The sequence below is a fragment of the Mirounga angustirostris genome, unplaced genomic scaffold (assembly GCF_029215605.1).
Source record: "Mirounga angustirostris isolate CCGP_5_RB_7025 unplaced genomic scaffold, mMirAng1.0.hap1 SCAF_5, whole genome shotgun sequence".
Classification (NCBI taxonomy): Eukaryota; Metazoa; Chordata; class Mammalia; order Carnivora; family Phocidae; genus Mirounga; species Mirounga angustirostris.
The window spans coordinates 62,520,573-62,534,197 of NW_026991713.1; the positions used below are offsets into that span (position 1 = coordinate 62,520,573).

The 13,625-nt window shown below is 40.4% G+C and overlaps 1 protein-coding gene across 5 annotated transcripts in view; it reads right to left on the minus strand.

The window, feature by feature from the left end:
* DIP2B (disco interacting protein 2 homolog B) overlaps positions 1 to 13,625 on the minus strand; it is a 222,023-nt gene that overhangs the window by 39,278 nt on the left and 169,120 nt on the right. For all 5 annotated transcript variants that reach the window (XM_064591251.1, XM_045873455.3, XM_064591249.1 and 2 more), the window contains 8 exons: positions 12,929 to 13,022; positions 12,331 to 12,450; positions 10,816 to 10,930; positions 10,112 to 10,251; positions 8,895 to 9,031; positions 5,372 to 5,452; positions 3,140 to 3,267; positions 1,294 to 1,408 (listed from right to left, as the gene is read on the minus strand). In XM_064591251.1, the coding sequence (XP_064447321.1) occupies positions 1,294 to 1,408; positions 3,140 to 3,267; positions 5,372 to 5,452; positions 8,895 to 9,031; positions 10,112 to 10,251; positions 10,816 to 10,930; positions 12,331 to 12,450; positions 12,929 to 13,022 (930 nt within the window). The remainder of the gene's footprint in view (positions 1 to 1,293; positions 1,409 to 3,139; positions 3,268 to 5,371; positions 5,453 to 8,894; positions 9,032 to 10,111; positions 10,252 to 10,815; positions 10,931 to 12,330; positions 12,451 to 12,928; positions 13,023 to 13,625) is intronic.

The following is a 13,625-nucleotide window of genomic DNA, read 5'->3' on the forward strand; positions in this document are numbered from 1 at the left end:
TGTTGGGAACACTTCCAATAACATAGAATTTTCTTTGTCAAAGACAGTCCATGCTTTCTTTGGACCATACATTATCCAACAAATATTTACTGAGTCTACTACGTGTATGTGCTGGCATGACTCTCAGGATCTAGGGACTGAGTTGTGAACAAAATAGAGGAGGTTTTGGCCTTCATGGGCCTTATACTGTAGTGGATGTAGAAAACAATAACTATAAACACATGGTGATGAATACTGAGTAGACAAATAGTGAAAGGGAATGTTATTTAAAACAGTGGATCTCTCTAAACTCCTTACTGGAGATTATGCTTACGATGATTTTTTTTTTTTTTAAAGATTTTATTTATTTGATAGAGAGAGACACAGCGAGCAAGGGAACACAAGCAGGGGGAGTGGGAGAGGGGGAAGCCGGCTTCCCGCGGAGCAGGGAGCCCAGTGTGGGGCTCGATCCCAGGACCCTGGGATCATGACCCGAGCTGAAGGCAGACGCTTAATGACTGAGCCACCCAGGTGCCCCTATGATGATTATTTTTGATGTTAATAATAATCACCATTGTTATTTACCAAATACACCCTGTATACTTCGAATAACGATCTCACTGAATCCCTCCCATAGCTCTATCATTTTATCCCCAACTTACAGGTTAGGAAATAAACTCAGTAAGGTTAAGTAACATCTGGTATGGAGTGGCACTGTGATTCAAAGGCTGTAATTTCAAATGAAGACTAGACTCTTTTCATCATTCTATCCGTCCAACCCTCCCAACTAGTGATGTATCCCTTACACAGAGCCCAGGTCTTTCTCTTTCCCTAATGGTTATCTCACCTAGCTCTCTAACTCCATAGGAAAGCTCCTTCAGCATAAGAACAACATCTTACATTTGCTTGGATCCCTGCATGCTAGGCACCCATTACAGAACATATATAGTAGGACTGTAGTTGTTGACAAGTGGATTGATTTCTGTCAAAGATGTGTTCCACACATGGTCAGTTTAAACTTTCATGGTTACTAAACACTCAGGCGCAAAAAAAAAAAGTGAAAGAATCTGCTGAGGCAGGTCAATTCATTGTTCTTGGCATCCTGAGCAGAAAAACACTATGTAGACCAGAGGGAGAAATGGTACTAATTATATTATTTTGCTAAGAGTAACCAGAATGTTTGAGTACTGACTGGCAAGAAAAAAATAAGGTGTCATAAGTAGCCCAACAAAGAAAAGGCTTACTCAGTGGTTGCTGCCACCTCTGACAGGCACAGCCAACCTGTCCTGACAGATACCAAGGGTGTGCGCTCACCTGCAACACTCGGCTCATCCACTGAAAACTGTCTTCCTCTGAAGCGTCGGGTCTTTGTTCCGCAACCACCACAATGCGCTCATCATAAAATACAGACACAGAAAACACAGCAATTCTAAGAGAGACAGATCAAACACGTCAGGACTCCCTTCACAACCAGACCTATTTGCTTTGCTCAGCTGGAATAACAGAGAGGAGACATCCCCACCACACTAGCCAGAAGCGAGTTGTTTAGAAAATAAAATGCCACGGTCATTACCATTAAAATGAGGACTCAGAACATGTACTAATAAGCACCACTGGCATGAACACTGGGACACAGTGATAAATAGGACACAGTCCCTGTCTTCATGGAGCTTGCATGTCAGAGACAGAACAAATAAATATAAAATAATGTCATGTTGTAGTATACACTGGGAAGAAAAGCAAGGCAGGGCGAGGGGCAGAGCGGTGTGCGGGGTGGCCGCACCACTGAAGGCAGGGTAGTGGGGGAGTGCCTCCCTGAGGAGTGGACACTGGAGCAGAGACCTGAGTGAAGTGAGGACGCGAGCCATGCGAAGATCTGGAGGAAGAGGTTTCCGGGCAGAAGGAACGGAAAGCGAAAAGGTTCTGAGGTAGGAACGAGCTTGGCAGGTTTGAGGAACAGCAAGAAGGCCAGTGTGCCTGGAGCAGAGTAGTGAAGCAGAGAGTGGTGGGGAGAGGTCAGACCCAGACCAGGGCAGGCAGGGGGACCTGGCAGGCCAAGGGGAGGGGGATGTTCTGAGTGAGGTCTCCGCTCAAACGTCCCCTTAGTAGTGAGGCATTCCCAGACCACCCTATACAAACCGGCAAGCACGCTCTCACCCAACCCCGTGTTCTCGATTTCCCTGTGTCTGCAGTTACTGTTTCCCCTGATGAGAATGTGAGCTTCACAAGGGCAGAAACCTGGCCTGTTTCGTTCACTGCCACATGTGTCCAGAACAGTGGCACACAGCTGGCATCCAATAAATATCTGTTGAATGGATGCCTGAAAGAATGGGAAGTCACTAGAGAGCGGCATATGCCCTTCTTTCCTTCCTTTCTTCCACATGTATTTATTGAACACCTACTGTGTGCCAGATGCTGTGCTGAGTGCTGGGGATATAACAGTGACCAAAGAGAGAAGGTCAAGTGCCCCACGGAGTTTACATCTCAGAGGAAGTCATGTCATTACAAAAACTACACATTTTAGGAACTGGTTCTGTATGGTTTCATTAATTTTTCCTACTTCTTAAAAAACTAAAGGGATACCCAGAGTGCTTTAAATATATATATCCATGATTATAAACTACTGGATAGACATCAACTACTCAAGTATGTACCAAATATCTTTTCTTGTGTTAATAAGCAAAGAAAAAAGGATTTGTAATTGACTTTATCCATGGAATTTGAAATTAGCACTTGTGTACTATGTCAATCTCTGTGTTAAAATGTTGTAATAATTTAGTTAGAGATGAGTAAGAGAAACAATTCTCAGATATAAAATTCCTACAATGTAGCATCTATCTTAATTAGCCTGAATGGCACTACTTCTATATTGACAGATGTAGGAAGTTGAATATTTTAGTAAAATTCTCCAGAGTCCTCAGAATTCAACAAAGAGTAATAATTAAAAATTGAAATATAGGATATGGTTATATTCTATTCCTCTCAATTTCAACCAAAGAACCCGCCATGTTAAGACAAATATTCAAAGGCCAACTCCTGCTATGCTTAGCCAAAAATAACCCAATCACTTAGAGACTCTACAGAATACAACTCAAATGACTCTGTAAAGATACATTTAGATTCCACTGGAAGTGCTAACATTTGAATTTTTACTACTCACCTTCCTCTATAAACAGTCTTTATTGATTCAACAGCCAATCCAGTAGCAACAATGTCATCAGCATTATGTCTTCGACCACTAACCATCAGTAACCCATCCATTTTTCCAACTACAAACACCAAACTGCCCTGAAAGGTAACAACAATTTACCTTGATTTCCATTATTTAAATAGTAAAACAGACATTTTACTTCCTACCTTGAAATAGGGCTCATCAAAAATATAAGAAAACAACACTGTGTTTTATGGCTTCTAAAAAAAGTGTTTCATACCTCAAAAATCAGGGGGGAAATCAGTAGCATATTACAATTAATTACAGCATATAAGAAAGGAATTTGTTGATATTTATTCTCAGGGAGGAATTTTATTAAGAAAACAACTAGGATTCCACACAAGCACAGTTTATTTTCTCAGACATGATTATGTACCTATTCATAAGATGGATGCAAAGAAAAAAATGGTTAACTCATTTAATACTGGAATTAGGAAGAAATTAAAACAGCTGAATGTGAGAACGCCTGTTTTAGGTTTACAAGGTAATGCTGTTTCCATTTGGCAAGATGAAAAATAGGCTAATAAAGGTTTAAGAAACACTGGAGGAGGGCGCCTGGGTGGCTCAGTTGGTTAAGCGACTGCCTTCGGCTCAGGTCATGATCCTGGAGTCCCGGGATCGAGTCCCGCATTGGGCTCCCTGCTCGGCAGGGAGTCTGCTTCTCCCTCTGACCCTCCTCCCTCTCATGCTCTCTGTCTCTCATTCTCTCTGTCTCAAATAAATAAATAAAATCTTAAAAAAAAAAAAAAAGAAAGAAACACTGGAGGAGCCTCTCCCTTCCAAGAAGATAACACAGCTGCAATCCCCCAAAAGCATCACTGTACAAATAATACTTCTCAATAATTCCCCTAGACCCATTTACAATAAGTTGACTTTTCCGTTCATTACACAAGTCCTAAATTTCCTGGACAATTTACACATATTCAATTATCTAGTAGTCGTCTCCACATGAATGTCACCCGTTGAATTATCGCGCACAATGTAGTGTCATTCACTGACTGGGTTATGTAAGTAAAGTAGAACTTCTAGCCTCAGGAAGCTACTGGTCAATCTCAGAAGATGGAAAGGAACCAGCCATTTCTAACACAGTCTGAAAAGTGCTATGGTGGAAGTAAGTGAAGAGAAAGACAGACACAGATCTGTCCATTTCTTCATTTCTTTCACAGCAGAATTTTCAGCTGGGCATGGCTGACCAAAATAAAGACTATTTCAGTGCCCCCTGACCCATGAGACATAAGGGGAAGTGTTGCTCAGTAGCGTCAGGAAATCTTCCTTAGGAGATGGTAGGACTGCACTCTATCCTGTTTCCTGGAATGCAGATGGGACACCGCAGCTCCATCTTGGACCTCAGTCATGGAGAGGTAAACTAAAAGGGGCTGGGTTTTGGAGAACTTTTTGGTGCTGAGAGGAGAAGTCAAGACAGTGGTTATAGATTTCTCTTTCTAGGACAGTGATCCTCTTAGAGGTGTGCCCTTCACGCCCCTGCCCCCATAAATGGTGGGGAAGAAATAAAATTAGATCTCTCCTTACGTAACTTGAGTTGTTAAGAGAAGAAAGAGTAAGGAGGTAATTAGAGTTGGATGGAGATATATGGGCTTAACTATGATCACGAATATCTGTTACTAACAAAATATAATCAAACTTCCCATTATGTCATGTAAAACCCTTCATGATCTGCCTGCCTCTCTACCTTCCTTGTTGGTTCATGAAGCTAACTGTGAGCTCTCTGAGAAGAGACTTTGCATTTTAATTGTCTCTGTCAGTGCCTGTAAACACCACTTGCTGGAAAGCAAACTGATTTCATGGTGTAGTGCTGCTAATTTGTATGAAAATGCTTTGTACACAATTATGGTGTCCCTTTGCTAAGGTAACTTTTCTCAGCATTCTTCTAACTTACTGAAACACAGAAATCAAATCAAAGAAATGGAGCAAGAATAAATGAAGAGTTTTTCTTTGAAAGTAAAAAAGTCTTAGTTTGAAGGAGTCAAATGAACTTGGGTAATGAAAGCAATAAATATTAACTCAGTTTATGACATTTTTAAAAAAACTGCTCTAAATCTAAGAGAGGCCCTGTAACACTCTTGAACTAATCTGAATTTCTTCTGTTCTGTGACATAAACTTTTGTAAAGTACAAATATCTGGATCAGATACACCAAAACAAACATGAATGTATCACTTACCGGCCCTACAAACCCCAGAAGTCCTGACCGGATGAAGGGCACATCCCCAACAGGAGAGCCTGCAGAATTCACTGGAATCACCTAAAAGACAGAAAGCAGTGAAAATCTTCATTTTTTCTTAAAATATGTATTTGATTTTTATTTTTTATTTTTTTAATTATGTTATGTTAATCACCATACATTACATCATTAGTTTTTGATGTTGTGTTCCATGATTCATTATTTGCGTATAACACCCAGTGCTCCATTCAATACGTGCCCTCTTTAATACCCATCACCAGGCTAACCCATCCCCCCACCCCCCCTCCCCTCTAGAACCCTCAGTTTGTTTCTCAGAGTCCATAGTCTCTCATGTATTCGAGTTTTAAAAAGTCTTTAAAAAAACTACAATGGTAATATACACTTGTTAAAAACTTAAAATTATATAGTGATGTCAGTATTCCCACTTTTTTTTTTTTAAGATTTTATTTATTTATTTGACAGAGAGAGACACAGCGAGAGAGGGAACACAAGCAGGGGGAGTGGGAGAGGGAGAAGCAGGCTTCCCGCGGAGCAGGAGCCCGATGCGGGACTCGATCCCAGGACCCTGGGATCATGACCTGAGCCGAAGGCAGACGCTTAACGACTGAGCCACCCAGGCACCCCGAGTATTCCCACTTTTAAGGGATAAACATTTAAAATTTGTTGTGAATCTCTTGGACGTTTTATAGCTAGACTTAGACTTAATATTAACATATTAAGAATTTATTTTTATAAAAGGTCATATTACATATACTGTTTTGCAACCTTTTCCCCCTACTATATATTTTTCACATAACATATATATGTTGGATATCTTTACAAGTTGATGATTGTTGCTCTAGCTCTTTGTTTAATGGTTCTGTGATACATCATCACACGGGGGACGGGATAGAGTAGCCCTCGAAGTCAGACGTAAGTTCGATTTTTGACTCTGCCATTTACTAGTTAAGTTCCTGGACTTCTTGAAGTCTCAGGTCCTTCGACCATAAAATAGAGCTCCCAATGCCTGTCACAGGTTTAGGGTAAAGATTAAGGGAATGTAAATAGATCTGGAGATGTAAGCACAGTGTTTGGCCCACAGTCGGTCCTCAGGAAACTATGAGAATTTAGTACTATTACAGTATAAGCAGTCTTTCTGGCTAGGCAGGCCATCTAATTTTACTGTTATAAACGTGCTTTACTGCTGTACAGATTTCTGTGTATTTGTACAAAAGGCATGAGCCCTTTCAAGTTTTTCTTACCAGTAGTTTATTTTTATTTTTAAAAAGATTTTATTTATTTATTTGACAGAGAGAGAGAGAGAGAGAGGGAAAGAGAATCTGAAGCATACTCCGCACTGAGCACAGAGCCCAACATGGGGCTTGATCCCACAACCGTGAGATTGTGACCTGAGCCCAAACCAAGAGTTGGACTCTTAACTGACTGAGCCACCCAGGCGCCCCTGCCAGTAGCTTATTTTTAAAGATATACTTTATTTTATTTTCTAGTCATGACTAGGTCTTCTGTCCTACTGGAAGGTTAACTACACCAGAAAACTCTCTCAGGATTTAAATGTAAGAATCCAGTAAGAAAAGTATTAGAAACTGTCATTTGCAAAACCAAGGCAATAGTTTTCTCCTTTTTTTGGTTAGGATTTTTATTCTACTTCGTTATCATTAAATTTATATTGCAGATTTCAAAATTTCTTCAGCAATAAGGACCTAGCAGTTTGGCATTAAAGTCTGAGAATTTTGGCTAGGCAGTTGCTCTTGTATGAAAGGCAACATAATAAAATATGATCAGTATCTTCAAACACTGCTTGAGTATCTTGTTTATGGTAAGGAAAATGCAATGACGAAAAATTTAGATATTGGGAACCTAGGTACTCCAAGCATTTAAAAAGAAGAGAAGTAGGGTGAGATTTGAAGTAGTAAAATGTATAGACACTCAGCACAGGTAATTAGTCACCTGTGAGAGCAAATCAAGAGCCTGGCAGTAAACCTATGCCTTAAGAGTTTATCAATTTCCACTCCTATCAAGATGAATTGGTCACAGCTTTTGAAGGCAGGCCAAGATTGCAGTAGTAATAATGATGATGTGATGATGAATAGACATTTAATAATTTATATTATACCATTTTAGGCTGTGGAAACACAGCTCAGGAGCGCTTAACCTTTTCCAGCTACCACACTATTCATATAGATTAACACTGTCCTGTCAGTTACATCTGTTGCTACATAAGTTTGTAATGGTATGTACCAATAGTGGTATGGTAGACAGATGTGCCCTGCCATACTGAGACTGAGAATCAATTATAGAAAAAGGAAGCTCAAAGAACCGAAAATTGGTAGTGGTCATATTATAAGCCCTGTCTAATATAAAGGCCCATAAAATGGAGTTTTCTGTTCCCTAAAAGCTACCCTGAGGCAGGTTAATCCCAATTATGAAATACAGACAATTCATTATACCTGTTCTGATTCCCAGGCTCACCAGGCAAACTTTCATTACAATTTGTCTTCACATGCAGAACTGTCTGCAGGAAAACAACGTGCTAGTTCTACTAGAATATGAGCTATTTGAGGAGCTTTGTTTGTTTTCCTGAGGTACCACAAGCATCTAGAATACTGCCAGACACACAGAAGGTGCTCAGTAAGTATTTGTTGACTGAAAGACTGAATAATGGGAGCAATAAGGCCCTGTGACGGGACAGTTCTTCATTAGTAACCCGGTGTTCTGGGGGACATCAGTCTTCACAGGCTCAGGTTAACTTGAGTCTTACTCTGGAGAGATGGATCTACTGTCAATGTACTCTTAAAATTAAATATGTGGGCTTACAAAGCTCAAGTATGGCATATTCACCAGACTGAACTTTTGTGAGGCCTCTTACTCTTTATTTACTTGACGGGTAAACAGTACTTCCTGCGGGCCGGGGCTGTTCTAAGTCCTTTATAAACATCAACTCATTTAGTCCACAACAATCCTGTGAGGTAGATAACTATGATTTCTCACATTTTAAAGATAGGGAAATTGAGGATCAAAGGGGAAGGGAGGGAAAAATGAAACAAGATGAAACCAGAGAGGGAGACAAACCGTAAGAGACTCTTAATTTCAGGAAACAAACTGAGGGTTGCTGGAGTGGAGAGGGGGTGGGAGGGATGGAGTGGCTGGGTGATGGACATTGGGGAGGGTATGTGTCGTGGTGAGCGCTGTGAATTGTGTAAGACTGATGAATCACAGACCTGTACCCCTGAAGCAAATAATACCTTATATGTTAATAAAAAATAAAAAAATAAATTAGAACAGGGAAAAAACAATAAATAAAGATAAGGAAATTGAGGCACAGGAACTCCCCCAAGGTCAGCTAGTAAGTGGCGGAGTTAGGATCTGAACTCAAGCAGCCTAGCTCCAGAGTATACTCTTAGCTGCTCCATTATGCTATTTCCCATAGACCAGCTCATCTGACTTTGTGACACCCTGACCTCACCAAGTAAGATCCCCCACCCCAGACTTTCATATTATGTACCTCAAATGTATTTTTTGTCACACCAGCAAGCCCAAAGTACATCATGCCTCCTGTTCTAGAGCTGACACAGATTTCTCCAATTTCATCTGTTTTGCAGAGTTGGGGAGGTCCATCAGGTCTCACAATGCACATCATCCCTAGTGTGCAGAAAATACAGTTAAGGGACAAAGATTCTGGAAACTTTGTAAAATAACAGCTTCATCCCCGTGAACCCAGGAAAGTTGTGCATTTACTGAGTGGCGTTAAGTAAGAATACTAAACAGGAATGTCAAAAATAGACCTGAAACTACATAGGTGTATCTGAAATGTCCATTTTTTAAGCTCTGATAATCTTTAAATCTTTAAAATTCAGCAAATAAAACTACAACAGATGCAGACCGAAGCTTTCAAAGAGAGTAACATTTTTTTTGAAGATTTTATTTATTTATTTAAAGAGAGAGAGAGTGCGTGTCTGCAGGAGAAGGGGCAAAGGGAGAGGGAGAGAATCTCAAGCACACTCTGCACATAGCATGAGCCCAACAGGGGCTCGATCTCATGACCCCGAGATCATGACCTGAGCCGAAATCAAGAGTCAGATGCTTATCGATTGAGCCACTCAGGTGCTCCCAAAGACAGTAACATGTTAAAAATGACTACAAACGGCGCCTGGGTGGCTCAGATGGTTAAGCGTCTGCCTTCGGCTCAGGTCATGATCCCAGGGTCCTGGGACCGAGTCCCACATCGGGCTCCCGGCTCAGCGCAGAGCCTGCTTCTCCCTCTGACCCTCTCCCCTCTCATGCTTTTTCTCTCTCGCTCGCTCTCTAAAAAATAAATAAAATCTTTAAAAAAAAAAAAAAAAGACTACAAAGTCCAAAGAAACAGGTTAAATTAATTTACCCCTGGGCAGATCAAACTCACTCATGGAAGCAGTGTGCTCTAACTTTCTTCCAGCCCCAATGTCTTGGCAATTACAGTGAAAACCAGACAACTTTAGTGTAACTCAGTACTTAAGCTTTCCATACGAAAAACTGTAATCAAATCATTCAATTAAATCATACAATACTGCTGGAAAGTAAGTATAATTAGAATCACCAAACTGTTAGAGAGACTTTGAGAACTTAAGTGACTAAGTATTAAATTTTGTATTCCTGGGTGTGGGTCTCATATTTTATCAGGCTCTACTATCCCTAATGACAAATCTTTATGAAAAACCAAAAGGTGCTCCGGAGAGAACTCACCACCAGGCATTACGTGGCCCACATCCTGGACCGTCAGTGCTGAATTTTTATCTTCAGTATTGACCCGTATTACCCCATAGCTCAATCCATTCATTGAGAGAATAGCTCTTCCTGGCAAAGGGGCCCCTGGAACTCCAGGCCTGAAAACAAAATAAACTCATCAAATTTGGCAAATTACATGGTATCAAGATAAAAGTACAAATATGTAAGAAAGCAAATTTCCTCTGGCTACCACACACCAAAAAATCCTCCTTTTCTCTACCCAAAACATGCCAAATTAATCAACTTCACACGTACAAAGCATGGTTCACATTCATTCGGGCGGAAAAAGTAAATTTTAAATCCAGTATTAAGAATATATTGGCTTGGGTGTACTTTCCATACTTAAGCTGTTATCAAGAACAGCCTATTTGTAGTTTAAGATGCTAACGAAGGAGTCTGAAGAGCAAAACAGCACAGAAAAAGAACTCATTCACAAATACGAGATGAGAATAATTAACGTAAATTTTCAGTTTACCAGTTACCCTTAGGGCAAGAGTGGGGAAAAATAAACGAGATGCTTCCAACTGCTTTACAAAGTCATTTTCACTTTTAGGCTGATGAAGCAGAAAATTAGTTAGCACCCCTTGTCATTGCCTGGTAAATATTGCACATTTGATCAGAGTTGTAACATACGTCAAGGGCCCTAACATTCTGGACGATACCTGCGGATTGCAACAGTCATGGCTTCAGCAGAAGTAGCACATGGACAGATGGCCTCAGGTTTCAGTCCATGGCTTTGGAATAGACTCAGGAAGGCATCACAGGACGACACAGACCCTAAGGAGTTGGAACAGATCAACTTGAAAGCTGAAATTGTGATTTTCATTACTGCGGAAAATTGGTAAAGTGTGGAGAACGGACCCATTTGCTTCTCATGAGAACTCTCACTGTACATCATTACTTCCATATAGATATTTTATTGTACCTGTGAGATGGTGGATACATTTCAAGGACAAATAAATGCTCACCCGGCCCATAAAATAGGTCAATGACACTATTCAAAGTCACAATTTGGCATAGGGCTGCGCCTACCAAACTGCCCAATCAATAGCAGAGATGCACTGTAGCCAATAGGCAGCCAGTCTGGAAGCGAGCAACTCTTCCTGAAGTAACTTGTTTAGCTACTATAGTGCTGATATTCTCTTCTATGTGATATTCTCCAATTTGTTTCTTATTAATGTCAACCCCACACCTGTGTTTATACCAGGATGACTACTATACCATTGTGACTACTGACAGAAATCCATTTATGGCAAAGAGCACAGTTTCTAATGCTTTACCTGATTCTACTCAGAGTGTTTGTGCTTGTAAGGAAAAGCAGGTAATATGGTAAGATCTCTAAAAGCTTTCCCAAAGTCTCTGATTTGTTCATAGGGGGAATTTACATAAAGTCCTAACACCTGGTTATAGCAAGTCACCATCTTACCACTCCTTGTAGTCACATGATAGAAAAAGGATATAAATGAGTGAGCAAGAAGGGGTGTTTTTTTGTTGTTGTTTTGTTTTTAAAGATTTTGTTTATTTACTTGACAGAGAGAGCACAAGCAGAGGGGAGTGGCAGGCAGAAGGAGAAGAAGAAGCAGACTCCCCATGGAGCAGGGAGCCTGATGCAGGACTCAATCCTAGGACCCTTGGATCATGACCTAAGCCAAAGGCAGACACCCAACCAACTGAGCCACCCAGGTGCCCCAAGAAGGGGTGTTTTTGAAAACTTATAGAAAATGTGGCGTATCTATTCAGTGGAATATTACAGGGCAATGAAAAGGAACAAAGCATGAACACATGTTACAACAGGGATGAATCTTGAAAACATGCTATGTGAAAGAACCCAATCACAAAAGACCACATGTAGTAGGATTACATTTATACGAAATGTCCATAGTAGGTAAATCTGTAGAGACAGAAAGCAGATGAGCAGTTGCCTAGGGCTAGGGGACAGAGAGGGAGAAATGGGGAGTGAACACTAATGGATACAGGAACTTAGTTCATGGTGACAGTTGACTAACTATGCATATTCTGAAACCATTGAACTGTACACTTTAAATGGATGAGTTTTACGGTATGTGAATTACATTTCAATGCAGATGTTAAAAAAAAAAAGCTTAGAGAAAGGAGGCAAAAACCTCAACCTACCAAAGGAGAGAATATTCCCAGGCCCACACTCTAGAAATACTCACAGGGATTAGCTCCATCAGTTACAATTAACATTCGGAGGGAACTCAAGCTCACATCTCTTTGGTCCCGATGCGCCATCATAGCCCAATGCAAGTCTCGACATTTTACTAAAGCTACCTTGGCTATAAATTCAAAAGGGATAAAGTTAACACACACATACATACTAAAACTGGTATGTATTTAATATACTATCATAAAAACATTTTTACTTATTTTAGGGATCATGATTCTCACTTAGAGAAAATAAAAAAGACTTCAAAGAAATTGTGCCAGGTGTGCTGAAGCATTATCGACTGACAGGACACACAATTATTGTGCTTACTGTGACCCGCAGGCAGGCCACATAGCTCAGCTAAGGAAGTTTTGAACACTGAAGCACCCAATAAATCTAATTCGGGGCTCAGACTCAAGCAAATTAATCTCAACTCTTAAGACGTTGAGACAACATACCTGATTTTAGAGTGACTGAATTCTAAAACCTGTCAAGCCACCAAGGCACAGAATTATGGCTCTATAATTGTTCTAAGAGCAATTTGAAAATCCCTGAAATCTTAGTTCAAACAGTCACATAATTAAAGCTTAGATGCTATGTATGATTACCTTTGTGGGCATGTACTCTTTGGACCCAAGAGAGAGGGCAAGTCTTCATAACAGAGTAGGGTACGCTAATTGTATGCATCTTATTCATTACATTCTGAAAAGCCAAGAAAGATAAAAAGTAATCAATACCCAATACATACTAAGCATTTTACAACTGAACTGATATTTTATTATTTTAATCATACAAGTAATACATGCTCTTTGAAAAAAATCTGAAATATTGACTCTAAGGTTAAAGTCTCCTTTCTACTACCTACCCTCAAACTTGGTTCCCTCCTCTCCTCCTCAGAGTCAATTGATTATGAATCTGGCGTTTATCCTCCTAGTCCTTTTTCTATATATTTACAAATATATTTGTCCCCACAGAAAGATAAAAGTTTTTTTTAAGATTTTATTTATTTATTTGACAGAGAGAGAGAGACAGTGAGAGCAGGAACACAAGCAGGAGGAGTGGGAGAGGGAGAAGCAGGCCCCTCCCGCTGAGCAGGGAGCCCGATGTGGGGCTCGATCCCAGGACTCTGGGATCATGACCTGAGCCGAAGGCAGACGCTCAACCGACTGAGCCACCCAGGAGTCCCAGATAAAAGTATCTTTAACATAAAAGGCATCATACCATACATATATTGGCAGCTTGCTTTTTTCATTTAAATTGTTTTATGGCTAAGTCTATGCACATCAGCCTAAGAGATCTACAGGA